The 21,704-nt window shown below is 31.4% G+C and overlaps 1 protein-coding gene and 1 long non-coding RNA gene across 12 annotated transcripts; one reads left to right on the plus strand and one right to left on the minus strand.

The window, feature by feature from the left end:
- Positions 1-2,833: 2,833 nt before the first annotated feature.
- On the minus strand, positions 2,834-6,704 carry LOC132633548 (uncharacterized). Of its 10 annotated transcripts, XR_009579679.1 has the most exons (8): positions 6,517-6,694; positions 5,409-5,478; positions 5,185-5,265; positions 4,381-4,446; positions 4,193-4,260; positions 3,897-4,000; positions 3,599-3,755; positions 2,834-3,310 (listed from the first exon to the last, which is right to left on the minus strand). It is a non-coding gene; the product is annotated as an uncharacterized LOC132633548 (long non-coding RNA). The 10 variants fall into 10 exon arrangements; XR_009579675.1 differs by having other exon boundaries at positions 4,193-4,446; positions 6,517-6,695; XR_009579674.1 differs by having other exon boundaries at positions 3,897-4,446; positions 6,517-6,697.
- Positions 6,705-17,454: 10,750 nt separating this feature from the next.
- Positions 17,455-20,170, plus strand: LOC132633549 (uncharacterized). 2 transcript variants are annotated; one of them, XM_060350038.1, is made up of 6 exons: positions 17,455-17,982; positions 18,249-18,342; positions 18,509-18,582; positions 19,143-19,199; positions 19,497-19,748; positions 19,863-20,170. In XM_060350038.1, the coding sequence occupies exons 1-6, from the start codon at positions 17,878-17,880 to the stop codon at positions 19,968-19,970; spliced, it is 690 nt and encodes a 229-aa protein (XP_060206021.1). In that variant the 5' UTR covers positions 17,455-17,877; the 3' UTR covers positions 19,971-20,170. The 2 variants fall into 2 exon arrangements, with proteins under 2 accessions (XP_060206021.1, XP_060206022.1); XM_060350039.1 differs by having other exon boundaries at positions 17,458-17,982; positions 19,859-20,170.
- Positions 20,171-21,704: the final 1,534 nt, after the last annotated feature.

Raw genomic sequence — 21,704 nt, forward strand, 5'->3', positions numbered from 1 at the left:
GAATAACAAATACAACAATTAAATATCTAGATTAGATCTCAGACTAATATAAAAAAAGAAAGGAAATTGTATGATTTGACTACTTAACCTTTCGAAGAAAAGCAACAATATAAAATTCATATTTTTTGCTATATAATAATTTAATTTGCTCCCACTAACGGGTTGATAGACATGTGACAATAAATCCACCATTATTGACATAATAGAAATACTTTGGGAATTACATAAATATTGTTTGATTTTTAATATGGGATGCACGTTTTTTTTTTACATTAATTATTTTTTAATATGGGATCCATTTTTTTTAAAAAATAAAAATAAATTATATTGCTTAATTTTTTTAATATGAGATCCATTTTTTTTACATGAGTTGGAGGTGGACGACGAAACCACCCCCAACTCATGCTTCTAATATAGTACTAGACGGCTTATGCCCGTGCTGCGCACGGGCCAAACACTTTGGATTATAATGCATCTATCTGTATGTAGTTATTTTTGAATAGTGATAATATATATAAAGTATATATTAATATTTTTAATAGGGGGTGCACTTTTTTTTGACATTATTAATTTGCACTATTTTTATGCATATATATATATATATATATATACACACACACACACACATATACTATGTTCAAAACACGATTAATATAACATTGTAGTTTATACTCCGTATCTAAAACTTTATTATATTAGTGTTTGTTACGAATAGAAAGTCTGCACTTTTTTTTTAACATTATATTTTTTTTAATATGGGGTTCACTTTTTTTTTATATTGCTTGATTTTGATAATATGGGGTCCACTTTTTTTTTCCCATGAGTTTGGAGATGGTGAGTTCCATTTTTTTCTTCCCTTTTTTTATTGCTCGGTGTTATTTAGTATGGGGCCCACCCCCGTTTGTTTTTTAAGGGACAACGGACGACGAAGCATGGGTCTAAACCCATGCTTTATATAGTTTTTTTTTGTTTTTTTATATTGCTTGGTGTTGTTTAGTATGTGGCCCACCCTTTTGGATATTATTAGTTTGCACTATTTTTATGCATATAATATATATAGACACACACACACTATGTTCAAAACACGATTAATATAACATTATAGTTTGTGTTGTGTATCTAAAACTTTATTATATTAGTGTTTGCTATTAATACAAAGTCTGCACCTTTTTTTTGACATTGTTTGTTTTTTTTATTATGGGATTCAATTTTTATTTTTATTTTTTATATTGCTTGATTTTGTCAATATGGGATACTATGTTCAAAACACGATTAATATAACATTGTAGTTTGTGCTCCGTATCTAAAACTTTATCATATTAGTGTTTGCTACGAATAGAAAGTCTGCACTCTTTTTTTTTGACATTGTTTGTTTTTTAATATGGGATTCATTTTTTTTTATATTGCTTGATTTTGTTAATACGGAATCCACCTTTTTTTTCACGTGAGTTTGGAGATGGTGGGTTCCACTTTTTTTTTTTTTTTTTTAATATTAGTTGGTGTTTTTTTTTTTAATATTGGTTGGTGTTTAATATGGGGACCACACTTTTTAAAAAAAAAATGCTTAATTGGTTGGTGTTTTTTTTGAATTTTTTAATATTAGTTGGTGTTTAATATGGGGACCTTAATATTAGTTGGTGTTTAATATGGGGACCTTAATATTAGTTGGTGTTTAATATGGAGACCATAATTTTTTTTTTAAATGCTTAACGGACGACGAAGCGTGGAAACATTTTACTTGTCATGTTATTTTTTACACGATTTTTTAAGAAATCGTCAATTAGAATTATAATTTCACTAATTTACCTTATTAATTATTTGATCTCCATTTAATATTATTTTTCCTTTTATGGCATTAATCTCTTTTCATATTTATTAAAGTAAGGAAAAAATGAAAAAGTAATTAAATTTTATCTTATTTTAATATATAAGTATTTTAAGTATATGACTGTACAATAATTGCATTTGCTCCCACTAATGGGTTGATACGCATGTGGCAATAAATCCATCATTATTGATTAAATTGTTTGATTTTTTAAGCACTTTTGTATTTTTAGTATGTTGCTGTATAATAATTTCATTTGCTCCTTCTGATGAGTTGATACGCATGTGGCAATGAATCCATCATTATTGATTTAATTGTTTGATTTTCTAAGAACTTTTTTTTAACATTGTTTGTTTTTTTAATATGGAATTTATGTTTTTTTTAAATATTGCTTGATTTTGTTAATATGAGATTCACTTCTTTTTTTTCCGTGAGTTTGGATATGGTGGGTTCCACTTTTTTTTCTTTTTTTATTACTGATTGGTATTTAATATGAGGCTCACTAAATTTTGTCAAATGAAAAAGGAAGACTGTGTAGCCCTTGCATAAAGTAAATTAACAGTTAAAAGAGGAAGCACCACAATGATATAAAACAAAACAAAGTAGTAATTTATTTGAACTCTAATTCATATATTTGAGTTCTCAGCTTTAGAAAATAGCTAAAATTGTCAATTGTAATTGCAAAGTAGAGTGGAGCCCACATGACCAAAAAGCATTTGTCAAATGGTAGTAAAAAAATTAAGTGGGCCTAGACTTTTAAAAGAAATAGTACCTAAGCGCGTGAAGCGAAAAAATCAAATGAGACCATACTTTTAAAAGAAATAGTACCTTATCCGTACTTTTGAACCTATTTACGTAAATGCCACAACGGACGGCGAAAAGGGATCAACTGGTGCTTCTAATATAGTAGTAAAACGCACGGGCACATGCCCGACTTGTTTGTTGCACGGGCATATGCCCGACTTGTTTTTGTTAATCAATCCTTTCAAAAGGTTCTTCAACATAATATGTGAGACTGATTGTAGCCTTCCATAAATAATTAAAAAAAGCTATCAATGTAAAGTCGAAAGAATCTTTTATCTCCTTAGTGAGAGCAAAGACTCTAGGATTCTTAAAAATATACAGTAGGTACATTTCAAGCTCTTGAACATATGTGCTATCCGCTAAAAATGAACAAATCTCAAATGAGATGCCAAAGCAGGCATAACATCCACACAGAAAGACGAAAAGTCACTATATTCTTTAGCTGGAGGTATACTCTCATATGACACAACGTGAAACAGGCATTACTCTCAACCTTTTTGTCATTGTTACCCGTCATGTTGGTATTACAGAACAAGCAAACAAAGAACTTGCAATTAGATTAACATTTTCAATAAAGTGACAGTAGCTCTCAACATCGATTTTTGATAATCAACCAAGCAATAGCTTTCCATTTGCTCCTCACTGATCTTCTTGTCATCAGAAACTCCAGTAGAAGAACACCTGGAGAATAAATATGCCACTATAACCAGTCAATTTCGTATAAATTTGGTGAAGCACGATCAAGAATGATGCCTTCAAAAATCTAATTAGAAATGTAGTTTAGAAACAATCCTTTTTTTGGTTTGATAGGTAGTTTATAGATGCACAAATTATAATCAATAATATCTGAAGGTAAAAATACAATTATGTCCATTTAGCAAACAATCGTGAAAATTGATGGTTATATACTTCACTGACCTATGAGCTTATGCATCATTAGTAGTTGAATATCAAGATATTTTGTTTTACCTTCCCAAAAGAATAAGGTAACTACGCCCTCTGTTTTTTGGATCAAATCCGGTGATAATTATCCACCCATGTCCTTCCAAAGCTGGGTAGGTGATCTACAAGGGCATCTCCGACCCTTTACTCTTTTACTTCACATAGCTTTTCGTCTCCTTGATAGCTGAAAGTTTTCAAAAAATGGATTATCAAAAGATCGAATCACTAACTTCGAAAGTATCTGCTTCAGCTTCAGCCACTCAAATTTTCGATATTCCTTTTTATTTCTCATCAACATTATGCACTCAAAGAAGAGGCTACGTACCTTCTCTAAAGAATTCTTGACTAAATGCCTTAAGAGACATAATCAAATTTGGCATACACTAAGAATAGAATTTGATTGCCAGATTGACTTGCTCAATCCAACATCTGCAGAATTAAATAACAAAAGATAAAGAATGAAGACGCGTGCAATTAACAATACACTATATATAAGCAAATAAATAAGCAATCCAGATATTATAATTGTTGATCTTGTCCCTTGGAGGTCCGAAAGTTAGAAGTCCTCACTGACTTAATCAATTTGAGCGACAATCATCTTTGTATTTATTCAGTATGTACCTTGTTATTGATTCCTTTAGTTGATTTGAGTGAATACTTTCACATCAGACTTAGCTAAATCACGTAATCTGCACATGAAAGCAATTCTTTATGAAACACCAGTGAACTCGAAAAACACCTGGCATAGGCAAAAAGCAAAAACAAAGATACCAGACAATATTATAATTCATTCAAGTTTTGTAGTCTACAATATATAAAGATGATAACCAGAGGACGAACTGCTTTAGCATCCAACTTCCCAACTTGAATGAACACTGGAAAAGGCAAATACCAAAGTCAAAAGATGGACCTGGAAGCAATTATTTGAGACAGTAATTATCCTTTTCTAATTTTCTATGAACCCGCAATTTGATAGGCTTTCCTCGTACCTATGAAAAGTAGCACTATTAAAATTTCTGTTGTACATAAATGTGATTATGAAGATGTACATAGTTTCGTTGATATGAGAAATATAAGAAACTTAAGAGTGAGAAACACATTAGATGACTCTTTAACTTCTAACAATATTGATTTAGTGTACAAACTGTGAATACTCACATCTAAATAAATTCGGCTAATTTGACACTAAAGGGAGGAAAAGTATTACTAAAAAATGTCAAAGCAAAAGACTTGTACGAAATATTCGATAGGCGACATGCCAAACTACTGGCCATAACATTCGACTAATACTCCTTTAGTGATATTCACATTACTTAATGTATACATGGCATATAAAATAGTTTTGTTAAAATTGTATGCTAATATCGTCACACCTTTTACTTTTTTATGTATCATTTAAATATGTAAAAAAAAATCAAAATTTTTAAGGTTCTATGTCCAAATTCACACCAAAAATTAGATACTTTGACCCTCGTGCTCCGAATCGTCTCACATACAGTGGGACCGAGGGAGTATAACTTTATCATCTTCTTTCCCCTTATCATCTTGTGGCTCCTTATTAGGTTCAAGCACAAACAATTCAAGAGAATTTCTAGAGACAAATATAACCTTACATATTCATTAAAATGACAACTTCAAAACGCTCATAATATCCAAAGATTGAGTAATAAAGCCAAAATCATTCCAGATAGAACCTATCAATGGGAAGTAAGGAGAACAATCAGCAATTAATTTCCACCATGTAAAGAGAAACAATTTATCGAGGTAAATTATAATGAAGGCAATGTAGCAGGGAAGAACATTAAATGTACAAATGTGAACAAAGAGATCCATCTACCTAAATTCAGCTCGTTGCAGAAGTTAGTTGTGTGTATTACTCAAGTAACAAAATTCTCTGAAATTTTACCCTGCACATTAGTACTTCAATATAAGAAGATATTAACTTGAAAAAGAGGCAACTAATACTGTTCCTAATAGAATATTTTAAGCAAATCTTGATTTTATAATTACTCATGGCTCCCTACTATACAGCTAATGCTTTGTACCTAATGTTGAATCTGTTTGTGAGAAGCAGAGAGAACTTCTCTTGATATAAAAATTGGCAGAATCATAGGACGAAGCATTAAATGATTAAACGTTAATTGAACTATCCAAAGACGCCACGTTTCAAATTCGACTCTGCTTGCCCGTTATCATGTTAAAAGTGTGTCCTTTTTTGTCAGGTGCTCCAGTCTATATGATTCACATCTCGTAGCCCTTTTGTCAGCCTGTATTTTTTCAAGAGTTTGATCATTTTTATGATTCGTATTCGACAGTTCTACAGCTATTCTCCGATTATTTATTTAAGGAATAAGGCCTGGAAAAGACTAAAGTAAAATTTGAGTTTCATGTTTTATGTTAAGCATTACTAATTACATGTTTAGCATTGACGAATATGAATACATATTTACATGTTAACATTGGTCAATATGCATATTTACATGTTGACATTGGTCAATATGCATATATAGCACGTAAGTTGAGTTCTACCGGCGGAGATCAGAAACAAAAACAGCTCAGGCAAGCGTACAATATGTATACCTAAATAAACCAGGTAAGGGTAACTTACCAGTTACCACTTACCGCACTTGATGCTGCACAAGCACGCGAACACATAATGGTCATAACTGAGAGGAAAAACTGTAAAAGAATCTTTCTCCTCTGTAAATTTTTTTTTCCAATTTTCAACTAAAAGTTTCAATCTTTCCCTCGACATTGGTAAAATTCAGAAAGAAGTTGGAGTTTGACGAAAATTATAAACTAAAAGTTTCATCTTTCCTTCAACAACCGCGAAATTTAGCTAAGAAAATGGAAATTTTGAAGAAATTTTGAAAAGGGAAAGAAAGTTCAGAAGATGATGGAAAAAAAGAAACTGAAGATTAGGCAAAGACTAAAGAGAGGAATACCTGAACTTGTAACAACCAATTGAGAAGATGAAGAGAAGTGAAAGAGTATTTTCTGGAAGTCTGAAGAATTTGAGTAGACGGATTTGTCTAGGTTGAATGAATATTTCCAGATACTATGATTTTGTGCGGTGCAATAAAACCCACTTGGAGTGGTTTCTAGCTGACACCTAATAAAAAGTATACGGTTGGAATAAGTGCAATTACAATAGCTCATTGTACAACTCTTACAGCAGTGGTCCTCCAAGAGACATGTGCACACTTACGGTAATACTCCTGGGGTGGACGACGAAATTAATGAAGGCCAACAAACGGACGACCAAAAAGTGTCCAACTCGTGCTTCTAAATAGTAGTAATAATAGTAAAGTAAAGTAAAGTAACTCCCTAGTTAACGGTCCCAACGAACAGTTCAATGATTTGAAAAGAAAATTATTCAATGTTAGATCATAATTCGCATCTAATATTTTGTTTGTACCTTTAGCTAGTAATCATCATAGCTTGCTTTTGATAAAAGGAGAAGCAATTCAGTTTCAAGTAATATCGTGTAATAAGAGCAGGGTTTAGGCTGTTGCTGATTATATAATTGATTTTCACACTCCGCAATTAAGTGCTCCAAGTGATAAAATTCTTACCTCAAATGATAACGTTTAGAGCAGTATTCAGAAAATGCATTTGCATGAAAATAGATATTTTTTTTTCCTGATAACTCATGTGTTGGAGTCGGAATTTGAACCTGAAACTTTATAATTCCCGTGCTAAAAAACATTACTTCCTCCGTTTCATATTACTTGGTTACTTTTTCTTTTGCATGCCTCTTAAGAAATCATAAATAAAAGGTGTATTTTACTACCTTACTCCAATAAATACATTCTAATCAATATTGACTATTTTCAAGAACAGTTGATATTAAGGGTAAGATGAGAAAGATTTAATTAATTTTATCTTGATTTTGTAAATGAACAACTAATTTGAGATATATATATTTATTAGTAATACAGCCAAGTAATATGGGACGGAGGGAATATGTGCTTTGATTTCTTGTTTCTTTTTGCAGGATTTTGAAAAATTATCCATGCATAACAAACATAGCCATCTAAATATTCAAATATTACACCAACATGTAAATATAGACTACAATCCATCTCAAGAGGGAATACATACCCCGTCAAAGAACGAAATTACAATATACAAAGTTCTTCTCCAAGGCATATATAGCTGAATACAGAGGATTGAATCATTTGCTCTAAAATTCTAAGATTCTCACCATACAACATAATGACCGTTATTCTGGTGCTCTGATTTTTGGACTAATCCGCTTGCTTCCACCAGTACAAGCACCGACATTAAACATACGTTCCTCAAAAGCTTTAGTCTCATAAGGAATTCTCAAAATACCTTGGTTGCAGAATCCATATTCCTCAGCTGATCGAGACAACAACTCCAAAAATTCTGCATCGTACAGTGCCGTTGTATGTACCATAAACCTCTTCGATTCATTAAGGTTTACTCCAACAGCAACAGGAACATAACCTCTTGGTGTCATAATTTCAGCCCCTCCTGATGATTTTAGCCGTTTTCCGACCATTCCGATTCCGATCAGCTTGCTCAATTTGCTCGCCTTAACGCCCATCTGATATTAGGAATTCACTTACCTGACTAATTCAGATTTGTACTGAACAAACAGGACAGACTGAAGAAACAATTCTTTCTTGTGTTAGTTTCAAGGTATTTCGTACAAGGCCGTGCAAAGGTCAGTACCTTGTGGTGTTCATTATATTAGGTAAAGGATTAATGACGTTTTAGCTGTAGGGATAACGACACTAATTGATTACATTATTTTATTAGTATTAAGAAATTTCGGGTAAATTAAATTATCACATTAGTTTAATAGCAATTAGATACAATCATGGGTCAAATGGAATGCCGTAAAAACAAAGATGATGTATTAGTCCAAAGCCTTGTATAGAACCAGTAGGCAATTACAAAACGTTTACTTTGACAGTTTGACACCGTCCATATAGACTCCTAAGTCAGCATTTTCCAAATGCGTCTCACTTAGGGCCTGTTTGGAAAGCTACCTGGTAATTGGAATTGGTGTAATTACTAGTAATTACACAGTCTAATAATTATAATGATCTGTTTGTTTATCATAACGTAATTACACAGTTAGTTTAATTTAAAAATAAAATTTAATTATAAAAAATTTAAATTAATATTTGAAAAATATTTGCCTTTATAAATGATATTAAATTAAGTATTTAATAACACATTGTTTCTTGAAAATATATTACTTAATAAACATATATTTGTAACTAATATTGTAAAGAATAATTGATATATATTTTTCAAATTAATAATATTTAATTTTAATTAATTATAAAACTTAAAAGAAGATTTTTTTTTTGTGAGAACGTCACGAATTGGATGTTTGACAAAAAAATAATATTTATAAATATAATGCCATAATATTATTCAAATGTTTGACACAAAAAATCCATCAAATGTAAGTGAAAAATAAACAACATGCAATGTGAAAGCAAATAACTTAAAATTGAAAATATAACCTAAATTTAAAATCCAAAAGAAAAAGTTTAACATAATACTCTTATGTCAAATTCCAACATTACATAAGTAAGTTCCAACGTAACTTACGTAAATAATTCAAAAGAAAGGGAAATTATAAGTCTATAACCTCATTCACAACAAATTCTACTTTAATAACGTCACTCGTTATATATCAAGTTTGTTAAAGACTCATTCTTTCCAATATTAAGAGATGTAGTTTCAAAAATTAGAATAATAACACGGTTATGCTAAATGAATAAAATAAAAAAAATAAAAATATGACCAATTACATGGAACCACAAGAAGTAAAGGTTGGGAATGAGAAGAAAGAAAATGGAAAATAAATAATATAAAAAGAAAAATACATCTTAAAAAATAAAAAAGATATTAAAATAATAGGAATAAAAAAGAAAATTAAAAATCAAAATAAATTAAAATAATAGAAATAAAAAATAAATTAAAAAAGAAATGAAATTAAAATAAAACAAAAAAGAAAGAAATTAAAATGTAATCCTGTAATTACAGGGTGTAATTATACTCAATTCTCAGCACCCCCTTGAGAATTGAAGAGTGTAATTACAACCTCTCAATTACACCAAATTCTCACCTAACTGTGTAATTACTTGGTCAAACAAACAGGTCAAACTGTGTAATTACACCCAATTCCAATTACCTGGGTGGCTTTCCAAACAGGCCCTTAGTAAATGTAACTTGTAAATTTTATTTTTAAAATGTAATTTGAGCTAACAACATATGCCCGTTACCTCAATTAACTTAGGATGCATGCATATCTCATTTCTTGCCTATGTAATTTATATATTTTTGAAATTTCACAAAAGTTACACATTTCTGAAATCTTGCAGCCAAAAGTGACTTTTTGGCCAAAATTCTTATTTTTATTACTACTACCTTCTAGCACTTCACGTTTAATTATCTTCTTTGATCTGAAAAAGACATATCAACATCTTCATATTATTTATTTTTCTTTATATTCCTGGATATAGCAAGTGTCATTGACTGGCCGGCGAGCCGATCGAGCTCCACATAATGCTGGATGAAGAAGAAATGGATTATTTAAATGCTTCATTATTGCTGATATAAGTATGTGATGCCATTAGCAAAGCCCTTTATTCATTTGTTTAGCTTTTCCCATTTTTGTACTTATAATCAAAGCTAAAATCAAGTTAGTTAATTAGTATCTACATGTTTATACTTAAATGTTGTTTTGACACCTTGCTATCTAAGAATTAGTTCCTGTATTTATGGATGATACGTTTGGGATCAAATTAGATATATAGGGGACCATAGCGTAATTTAAAAAGAACATATGAGCTAGTTTTGCATTAATAAAATTTAGGTTAATTAAGTTTGACATGTAGCTAAGTGCCTATTGCGTTGATGTTTACGGCTTATGAGTTCCTATAAACGACGTTTGGCGACTTCAATTCAACATATTTTATTCAAATAAATATATAAAAAGTATTTATCACATAGTAGCCAAATTGATCATTTTCCTATAATTTCATACCGGTTGGTACAGAGTGAGAATTATGTAACATTATATATCGTCAACTTGGATAGTGCAACCTCTAACTCATGATTGCCACGCCGTCTAATCAATGACCCGTGACCCGTGATGCTCAAATGTGGTGGGCCATGATATTACATTAGCATATAAACTGAAAGAATTGTCAATACTTCATACCATGTGTAAGTGACAGGTATATGTTTTAGTGAATCGTTGGATCAATATGAGATTATAATTTACTTTTCAATAAATATTTGATATTGTCTCATATTTATTATTTAGTAGTAGGGAAGAAGGCCTATGATTAATTATGGGCTATTATCAGAGGGTCTGAACAAGGCCCACAAATAAAATTGGGGGGCAATTTGCAGGATTGTCCTTCGCTGAGGGTGATCTTTAATTTTTACCCCTCAAAATGGTGATCTTTAAATTTTACCTTTCAGGCAGAAATTCTGCCTTAAGGCAAAATTTGCATGCGCACATGCAGAATTTCTACCCATGCAAATTTCGCCATTCTACCTTAGACAGAAATTCTACCTTAAGGCCCAAGCATGGATAGATTTGCAAAAATTCTGCTTCAATTCTGCAAATTCTGTCTTGCGTTTTTTTTAATTTTTTTCTATTGAGCTGGGGTTTGAACCCACAGCTTTGGAGTATAAGGTGAAGGAAAAAACTTAAAGACCACCAATTTGAAGGGCAAAAATTAAAGACCACCCCAAATGAAAGCCAATCCGTGCCAAAAAAAAAAGGTTTGAAATCACATTGAACATTTGCCAATAGCCTTTAAGAGCAACTTTTTTTTGTGCAGATTGCCCTTCATTTGGAGTGGTCTTTAAATTTTGCCCTTCGCCTAATACCCTGAGATTGTGGGTTCAAATCCCCGCCCAGTAAAAATAAAAAATAAAAATTGCAAGGCAGAATTTGCAAATTTCTATCCTAAGAGCAAAAATTAAAGACCACAATTTTGAGAGGCAAAAATTCAAGACCATTCCCAGCGAAGAACCATCCTGCAAATTGCCCTTCATTTGGGATGCTTTTACTTTTTGACATTTAAATTGGTGGTCTTTAAGCTTTACCCTTCGCCTAATATCCCAAGGTCGTGGGTTCGAACCTCAGCTCAGTAAAAAAAAAGTGCAAGGCAGAATTTTGCAAAATTTGCATGAGTAGATTTGCAAAATTCTGCCTTAAGGCCCAAAATCTGCTTTGCATGGACATAATTCTGTCTTTGCAAATTCTGTCCATGTGCAAATTCTGTCTTTAAGGCTCAAATTTTACCTGAAGGATAAAAGTTAAAGACCACCATTTTAAGGGACAAAAATTAAAGACCACCCCAGCGAAAGGGAATCCTGGAAATTGCCCGATTTATTTTGCATTTTTCTCTTCTTTCAGTCACTATATTGAATATCCCACGCCTCCTTCCTCTTAAAAGTAACTGGACGTGTCTTTATTTTTTCCTCAACATGGATGACCTATTCTTTTCGGTTATGACTTTAATTTATTTATCCATGAGTTACGAAAATTTTAAAGACTCTTTTTACTTAACTGCTGAATTAGAAGGGATTTTGCACAATTATACCCTGAACATCACTAATATATAAATATATATTTATTTTTAAAGGAGTGATGTGGCACCTCTAGTTGGCCAGCTTTTGTATTTATCTTTTTTTGTCAATTTTTTTGCTTTTTTCCACTTTAAAATGATGAATAAAAATGTATTTTTATTACATTTAAGCAAATATTAAAGGGTCACTTCTTCTCTTATATTAAATCAGTAACCGACGTTATCTTAATTCCTCTTTATTAGGGATGTTTAGGTTTCTCATTAGTACTGATGCTATTTATTCATTCCAAAATTCATTTGGAAGCTTGTAAAGATCATGTTTGTTTGACATTTTAGTGTGTTGTTGGCGAGTAAATTTTTTTTTTTTTTTAATCTTGTTGTTTTTTGTTAAAATCAATTTGATAGTGTGTTAAACTCTTTTTGTTAAATCTTTTTACTCATGCTTATGGATTGTAATTTTTTACAGTATATAATCTTCACACCCTCTATCAACTTTCTAGAGTTCTACTTCTTCTCCGTCATATTCAATTTCAGGTACGTACGTGATAGAGCAGAACATTCAATAGTTTATTTTCCCTTGTTTATTGATTTTGGTTGCTATACTAACATTTTTCATATGTGGTATTATATTTTTCTTTTTATGCTTTGCAGTTTTTTCAAGAAATTATTTGTGTGCCTTTTCTATCCTGGTAAACGCTCTTTGATTAGTTTTTTTTTCTTTCCTTTAATGTGTTCTCGAAGACCATTTCGTAGAATTATAGCAGTCGACGTCGCACGAACTTCAGTCTAATTTTACTAAATAGTTGGACATATGATAGACAATGTTTGCCCAAAAAGTTCTCTCTATATATGTGTGTGTGTGTTCGTGTGTGAGAAGTGAATAGACATACATTGAAGCATGCAATCAGAACAAGCAACTGAAAGATTTCAAAGGAATGATTGTATTTCACTAGCATGACACGATGTAATTGTGCATCATGAAGGATTCATGGAATATTAAGACAGATGAATAGAAGTAACTACACATTGAAGAGTCGTGAATAATCATTATTGTACATACATAAAACTATCAACATTTAAGCAGCGATAGTGGCAACAATAATACTTATTTAGTGAAGATTTTAATTTTCTTAATTATATTTTTGCTGACATTTATAAAAAGGCGGAAGTTGACGATAAGTGAAGAAGAAAAAGGAGACGTAATTGAAATCATACTATTGAATAATTTATGAGAGAATTTCCTAATGCGGTTATGACGTTTGTTCAAATATTGCATACAAGTCGAGTTTATGAAAAGCCATCGTGAATAGGAGAAAATAATATTGTTTTTACTCCATTATTAATTATTGATTTATATTCAACTTGTATATCAGTACTTTAAGCTTTAATAGTCATGGTTGAAATACAACAGTAAGGATTATGATTCCGCCATGATAGTACATATTTAAGTCCTTTTTTTTTTTGGAAAATCTTTTCCATTAATTAGTGCCGCTTAAAATAAAAGCTTAAATTTGATCATTTTTCACTCAAGTTAAAAGAATGGCAATGTCTCTATTCTAATTTTTTATATCCGAAAAGAATTTGTGGTGAGAATAAATGAAAAAAAGAGTAGCTAACGTGTGACAATAGAAAAATCCCTTAGAAAGTACTCCTATGTTTTTTAATTATATAAATTTAAAGAGTATTATGTTATTGAAATACCTAAGAATAGAATTAATAAAAATACTAAGAAAATCAGTAGAGGGTCAAAAAATATGATGGACTAAAAGCTAGGGTGGTACCTTCCATAGAATAACAAATTTATTTATGTTTTACTAAATTTTTGTTCTACTTTTTTTTCCACGCTTACTTTATTTTAAAGATTTTCCCAAAATACAGTTACTAATTGTTGTATTATTTGTATTATGGTGAAACGAAATTAACTAAGAATACTAAAAGCCTGAAATTATGATAACATTTACTTCTACTTACCGTCACTAATAAGTACTACCATAATTTTCAATAACTAATCGACATTTAGATAGGAAGGGACGTACAAAAAAATTTCCATCCAATTAAAAGAACTATTCATTAACGTTTTATTTTTTCTTAATGTATTTTTATCTTTAGATATTTGATTTATAATTTTTGTTTGTATTTTCTCTCGATTTATTACAAGACACTGGTATCGATATATTATTTATATTTTATACATTTTTTTGTTTTGTTAATATTATAAATTTTTTAACTAAATTTATAAATGAAATAACTCATCGCGCAAAGCGCGGGTTTGTTAATTAGTTCATTCAATATATGTTGAGGACCTGAGGCGACCCATAGAAAATTAGAGAAAAGGAGTGCATTATATTGTAGTACTTGTTATGAATGATATTTATGATTCATTTTAAAGCGTTTTCGTATTGAGAGTTTCAACGACTTACATTGTGGCTGAAATTGAAAGGCACGTCAATTTTCTCAGAGAAAAGCATTTGGACCACAACGATAGAAACAAATTTTGTAATGTCATGCTGTCATAGCATCATAGTAATGTAAAGGTAGAAACCAACAATTCATTCCTTTATATGGACCACATCTAGAAACAATTGTTATGACATCATGCATCCTAATAATGTAAAGGTAGAAATGAATTTTTTTTATGGTGGGAGAGGCTCAACCAACAAAAGTTATGTGAGGCTTCATCCGTTACTTGACAAGTGGAATTGTGGGTCACCGGGCCTTGGTAGACATACACCTGCTTTGGTTAAGGTTTAGCCCATTTAGATAATTAGAATCAAGCAATGGTCACGTAAAAATCCTATTAGCCTGAAATATCCGTAGTCTTATTCATTGAATATATGTTGAGGACCTGAGGGTGAACCTTAGAAAATTGGAGAAAAGGAGTGCATTATATTGTAGTACTTGTTATGAATGATATTTATGATTCATTTTAAAGCGTTTTCATATTGAAAGTTCTAGCGATTTATATTGTGGTTGAAATTGAAATGCAAGTTGATTTTCTCAGAGAAAAGCATTTGGACCACAACGATAGAAACAAATTTTGTAATGTCATACTGTCATAGCATCATAGTAATGTAAAGGTAGAAACCAACAATTCATTCCTTTATTTGGCTAAGTTAGATGCTATTTTCGCAGAGTTACAATATTATTCACGAAGAGACGTCCCACGCACAACAGAGAGATGAGGGTGACACATGCTATGCTAATCCTAAACTGATCACGAAGAAGAAGAGAGAACAGCACTTATTTCCAAAGTAAAGAGTATATATGGTCAAAGGAGTGCTTTCTATATTGCGGGATTCATTACACCCCATCTAAATATCTAATTAATACTCTCGATGATGTTTGATTACATTCAAAATTTTAAAAAATAAGAATATTTATGTAAGCGAAATATTCGAGATTTGATGTTGCGATTCATGACGAATATATCTTAGTAATAAGACATATCTTATAAAAGATTAGTCGAAAATAGCACATGAAATCGGTAACTAAAAAATTATAAGCGGTCGTAGGAAATTAATTTCTTGCCAAATACTATATAAAATATCAAAATTATCTTTTCAAATGAGTTATAGTGAAAATTTGACATATCTTTTCATAGTTCAAATAGATGACTTAACACTTGCCACCTGACAGAACATATTAATAATCACACTCATTATATTTACTTACAAACGAATGTATTTTTAATTAAGTGTGTTCCAACAAATTATGCCCTTATTAATGATAAGATAAGAATATTAATATTAACTAATTTTCAAAAAATAATAGTTATCATTTTAATAGAAACATTTTTTTAAAAAAAGTCAAATAAAACTAGTTGAGAAGGGAAATTGAACGTGAGTCAATGTCAGGGGACTGGATATTAAAAATTGTATTACATATGCAAGCTGGTGGGTAAGGAATTTATGTTGGGGAGAATTGTGAATTAATTAGGAGAGTGCAATGAATCCCAGCTTGCAATCCAAAACAGTACTAGTTTCTAGCGTTCTCCGCAGCTTCTGTTGTCTTTCAGTTATGTGGTCTCACTTTCAACACCACAATTTTACAGGACAAAAATCAAACTTTTAAAGTTTCTAAAAGTAATTACAAAGTCCACCACTTGAATGTGGTGAGATAGATATAGTTTTTATTTTTTAATTAGAAATTTTGAGTTCGCATCTTGAAAAGAAATTCTTGATAGGAAATACTCATTCCGCTTTTATAAATTTTTATGTAATATAAATCAGAATTAGCTGAACCCTAATTTTTGGAATAGCTAATGATTAAACAAATCAATCAGTGGCATATGGATCTTTTGTTCTAAAGTGGTCGTTTGGTTTGAGGTCAAAATAGTCCCGGGATTACAATCCCGAGACTAATTTATACCATCTGTTGGTATTATTTTATACCATCTGAAAGATGGTATAAAATAATACCAGTATAAGTGGGTTAAGAAGGTATAAGTTGAGTTATTCCAGCACTAATTTTTATACCACGTTTGGTACAAGGTATAAAATAATCCCGGGATAAATCTATACCTTATACCAAACGTGGTATAAAAATTAGTACCGGTATAATCCATGTTATACCTTAAACCAAACGATTTTCAACACCACAATTTTACAGGACAAAAATCAAACTTTTAAAGTTTCTAAAAGTAATTACAAAGTCCACCACTTGAATGTGGTGAGATAGATATAGTTTTTATTTTTTAATTAGAAATTTTGAGTTCGCATCTTGAAAAGAAATTCTTGATAGGAAATACTCATTCCGCTTTTATAAATTTTTATGTAATATAAATCAGAATTAGCTGAACCCTAATTTTTGGAATAGCTAATGATTAAACAAATCAATCAGTGGCATATGGATCTTTTGTTCTAAAGAGTATTACAAAGCCATGGAAAAGTGCCAAGTCAGTAAAAATTTATTTAGTCAATTTGCCTTTAAATTTGAAAATTAATTTACCTTTTCTCATGTAATTTTATCTTAAGCTTGACTATTAAGAGATGATTGCATTTTTATAAATCAAAGAAAAATTATTTTCAACAAAAATATTATATTTATCTTTTAGATTATTTTATATGGACTTGAACTGTTCCAGAATTTCTAGTTGCAACTTTATGGCCAAAAGATAAATGCAACTAGCAAGGGCTATATAGTAATAGTAAAGTAAATATTTAGAACGCCGTTTCCTTACCTTTTTGGTGTTGAACCTAATAAAAGGTAGGTCCCACCTTACATTCAACCCACAACATAAATACTTACACATAAACGTTTTCTCATCCTTAAAAACAGTTTAATACAAAAGGTAAGGAACAGAAGATCACAGAACCTTCTGGATACAATACTAGCAAAATATCTAACTTTACCATTAAATCCAAGCCGTGGATTCCCGAATTAAACTTCATCTAAACCACACATTTTTCTTAAGTATAATAATAATTCATAGGAAAGCCCAAAAGCTTATTAATGGAAAGCCCGTTTCTGGAGAGTTCTTTTTCTTCTCTCTCCGTACGCCAATAATGCTATGGTTCCGTATCCAAGCGGAACGGCATTCTTCATTTTTTTGAAGAAACATATGTTTTAATTCTATTTTATTTTACTTTTGTATTAAAGGGGTTTGTTTAGATTGGATTTGTTGGTACTTGGTACAATTTAATTCGTTGACAAGACAAGAAATATTGTGGGGTTAAGTTTTTGCTGATTGGTTATTGAAGAAAATCAAGAATGGCTGGCGAAGAAGAGAAAAACAGTGATTTTTATGAAGTTTTGGGGTTGAACAAGGAATGCACTGAAACAGAGCTTAGGAATGCTTACAAGAAGCTTGCACTGGTCAGAATTTCAAAAAACAAAAAAATAATAAAAATCACTTGTTTTGTGTTGGTTCTTAATCCTTTTTTCTATTCCAATCAGTTCAGTATGTCTCTGGACTCTCACCTCTTTTTTTTTTTTTCTTGGGTAAAAAAATAGAATCTTGATCATGAAACAGATTCATCCATATTAGAATGGCATGATTTTAGCTTCTTGCATGTTATAATTATTCGTCCTGCAACGTGTTATATGTTGTATTATTAAGTTTGTATTTTTATTTTTTATAGAAATGGCATCCAGATCGCTGTTCAGCATCGGGGAACGCAAAGTTTGTGGACGAGGCAAAGAAGAAATTTCAGTCCATTCAAGAAGCATATTCTGGTACTACTTGCTTTTTGATGTTTTTTACATTACTTAATTAATTTTGCCGTACATTTTGTTCATCAAAATGTTTTGTCCTACTAGTGCTGGCTAACACGTAATTTAAGTAAATGTGCTTTGAGAATTGGACTTACGAAGGACATACTAAAATTCAAATTATTTGCAGTGCTGTCGGATGCCAACAAAAGGTTTCTGTACGATGTAGGAGTTTATGACTCTGGTGATGATGATGACGAAAATGTAACAACTCTTTCTTTTATTCCCTCGTGTTGAAAGTTCTAGTCATGTCGCCTATTACTTTTTATCTCATACTTTGAGGTTCTTCCATTTGTTTTTACTTCTTGAGAGGGCTTATGATGTTCATCTTAATTTTTAGAAATGGGCTCTCATAAGATTATTTCTATAAGTATTAGCACTAGTGTTAATCAAGTCAGGACTCTTGAAACAAAGAAGGAGAAAGAATTCTTTTTTAGCCTTTATGTAAGTCATAGATAGCCATGATGTCAAGGGGGTCGGATATGATTCAACTTTGAGGGCTGAACATGGAAATTTTGGTTTCTTTTCATATGTGCCAGTGATTTATGTTGTTCAGACTCTTCGAAAATGGGGATGGGTGCATGTCAGGTCCTCTAAAAGTAGTGCACGAGGGTGACAACATTTTTGCAAAGTCAGCAACATAGCGTGTGATCCAATTGAGGATAGATCCCGACTCTTATCCCAAAATATTTGGTTAACTTGTATGATTTTGCATCAAGCAAATTCTTGTCACAAATTTTGAAGTGGATATTCTTGTCCTACAGGGAATGGGTGATTTCCTGAATGAAATGGCAGCTATGATGAGCCAAAATAAGTCCAATGTGAGTTCTCTTTTACCCTTCATCTTCTTAATTTACGATGAAAAAACCCCACAAAAGAAAAAGGAATTTATGCTTCTATATATACTGGGTGCTAATTTAATAATCGAGCCTATGCATAAGATGTTTGTTGAACAAATTGACATCATTTTCATTTCTTGGCGCTGTTAAACTTAATTCCGGACCTAACACAGATTTGTTTATATTCACTGTTAGTATAATACTAGTAGTACTTTATTTATAACATAGATGTAGCTAAGAGGTGGCTTGGTGTTAAGATTATGTTGTATGAATTGACAGGAAAATCAGGGAGAAACATTTGAGGAATTGCAGGGTCTGTTTGACGAAATGTTCCAAAGTGATATTGGGATGTTTTCTTCTTCTTCTTCTTCTTCTTGTCGGACTGGAACTCCTTCAATGTGTTCTACTTCATCGTCTACATCTTTCAGCGACACCTTTTTAACCTTCTCCAACAAGAGAAGTTCAGCTGAAATGAACTCGGGCAGTACTGTAAAAGACGATTCTTGCCAATTCCAAGGATTTTGTCTAGGGGTTAGTTCCCTTTTCCTTCTGCTTAAAAACATTGCTATCCTTCTTTTACTTATTTATCGTCATTTGGGTTGTTATTAATTCAGTTAAGTATTTGCTATCAATACTTGAAGACAGGTGGAACGTCGGGAAAATGCAACGGAAGAGAAAGGAGTTGGACCAAAAACTCCAAGAATGGACGGAAGCAATAGGAGGGACGCTAAAAGGCAAAAGGTTCTATCATGATTCGATGATTATAGAGAAAAATTTATTCACTTGCAGCCAGCTTAGTCCTGGATTGTAATCCAAGTCTTTTTGTGGCTGTTTTGGTTAATTTAGGAGAAGATTTGGTTGGCAAAGTTCTTTTCACAGATAATAGGATCTGAACCAAGTATAATAGGTTCCACTAAAGAGATTTATGTTATTACAAGAACTACTTGTACTGATATCATGCTGCTCATTGGTGAATGCGTTTACGGCAACAGAAATATCCAATCAAATAAGCAATCAAACTCTGAAAACATATTCTTTCTTTAATATTTAAAACATATTCTATCACTTAATAGACAAATCGTAAATTGATCAAAGGACCCTACTATTACAACCCCTTGCTTCCACCCAAACAACTTGCAGCAAGAGTTATTGAGTCTTCCTTGGCCGGAGCAGTGCTTCAGTTGGGAAAAGTAGTCATCTTAACAAAGACGAGTCAGAATTTGAAGTTTGTGGGTTTAGAATTTTAATTTGGAGTTAAAATTTGAAGCTTGTGAGTTGAGGATTTTAATTGTTTAAGCTGTTGAGTTTTAAAGTAATAATTTATACATATTCAATAAATTTATACATATTTAATGAATTTTTAGAATAAATATAAGATTTTAATCAAAGTTATTGGGTTTTACTGAACCCGCAAGTTGTATAGTGACTCCTCCCCTGGCCATGTACCTTTTTAACTTAAATAACAATCTGGTGTTTATAATGCATTAGTTATATTTAGATTTGCACCAAAAGCGCTCCTCATTCCCCAAGCGTTGAACATGAGACTTTAATTAAAGTGACGTGATTTTATTCATTCTATTATATCCTTTAGTAGTGATGTGTTGTGCTAGGAGCATTTTTGTATACATATGATACAATTTTTACTTTATAGTATGACAAGAAAAAAGAAAGAGCTTCACTCTATTAGCATTCTTTTCATTTATGAAAAATAACACCAAATGAAGAAGAGCTTCCCTCGATTAGCATTCTTATCATTTGTGGAAAATAAAACAATCATGCAACTTGCATTTCTTTTCTTAGAATAAATTCCCTATTGTTGAAGACATCCAACAACCAAATATGATTTTCATTTGGCGGCAACAAGAATCAATTACCAAGAATATTTTGATCCATAATGATTTAGGGGATGTACAATAGTGTTGCTTCTCTTCTTGCAACAACTAGTGAAACCATGTTTCTCTCTGTTTCACACTTTTTACATAATAGAGTATGTATAATTATTCTTTTCTTCAAAGTAGAATATGTTAGTATTCACTTACAAAAATTTGAGAGAAAACCAATATTTGAAAAACATATTTTATATCACACTTCTACCACATGAGAAGTCATTGATAGTTGAGAAAAAATTCTCTGAAGTTTAACTAGTCACATTTAGCTCTTGTTGTTTAATCCAACCAATCTAAACAATGGGCCAAAAATAAGATGTGTAAATTACCATCTCTAAACGGGCAATTCGCAGAATTGCTCTTCTCTTGGGGTGTTCTTTAAATTTTGTCCCTCATATTTGAAATCTCTAAATTTTGCTCTTCGGCTAAAACCTATGGGATCTAGGTTCGAACCTCCACTCAGTTAAAAAAATTTAAAAAAATTGCAAGACAAAGTTTAAATTTCGCTATGCCCCCACCGGCATACACTTGTTAAGGAATTACCAAAGTTATACCGGATCTGACATACTTATGCCTTATGAGCAGACTTGACATAAGTATG

This window comes from Lycium barbarum, chromosome 3 (genome assembly GCF_019175385.1).
Source record: "Lycium barbarum isolate Lr01 chromosome 3, ASM1917538v2, whole genome shotgun sequence".
Lineage (NCBI taxonomy): Eukaryota > Viridiplantae > Streptophyta > Magnoliopsida > Solanales > Solanaceae > Lycium > Lycium barbarum.

Coding starts and splice junctions, on each gene's coding strand:
- LOC132633549 (XM_060350038.1), top strand. CDS start 17,878: ATGGCTGGCGAAGAAGAGAAAAACAGTGATTTTTATGAAGTTTTGGGG. Junction 17,983..18,248: donor CTTACAAGAAGCTTGCACTG/GTCAGAATTTCA, acceptor TATTTTTTATAG/AAATGGCATCCAGATCGCTG. Junction 18,583..19,142: donor GTGATGATGATGACGAAAAT/GTAACAACTCTT, acceptor CTTGTCCTACAG/GGAATGGGTGATTTCCTGAA.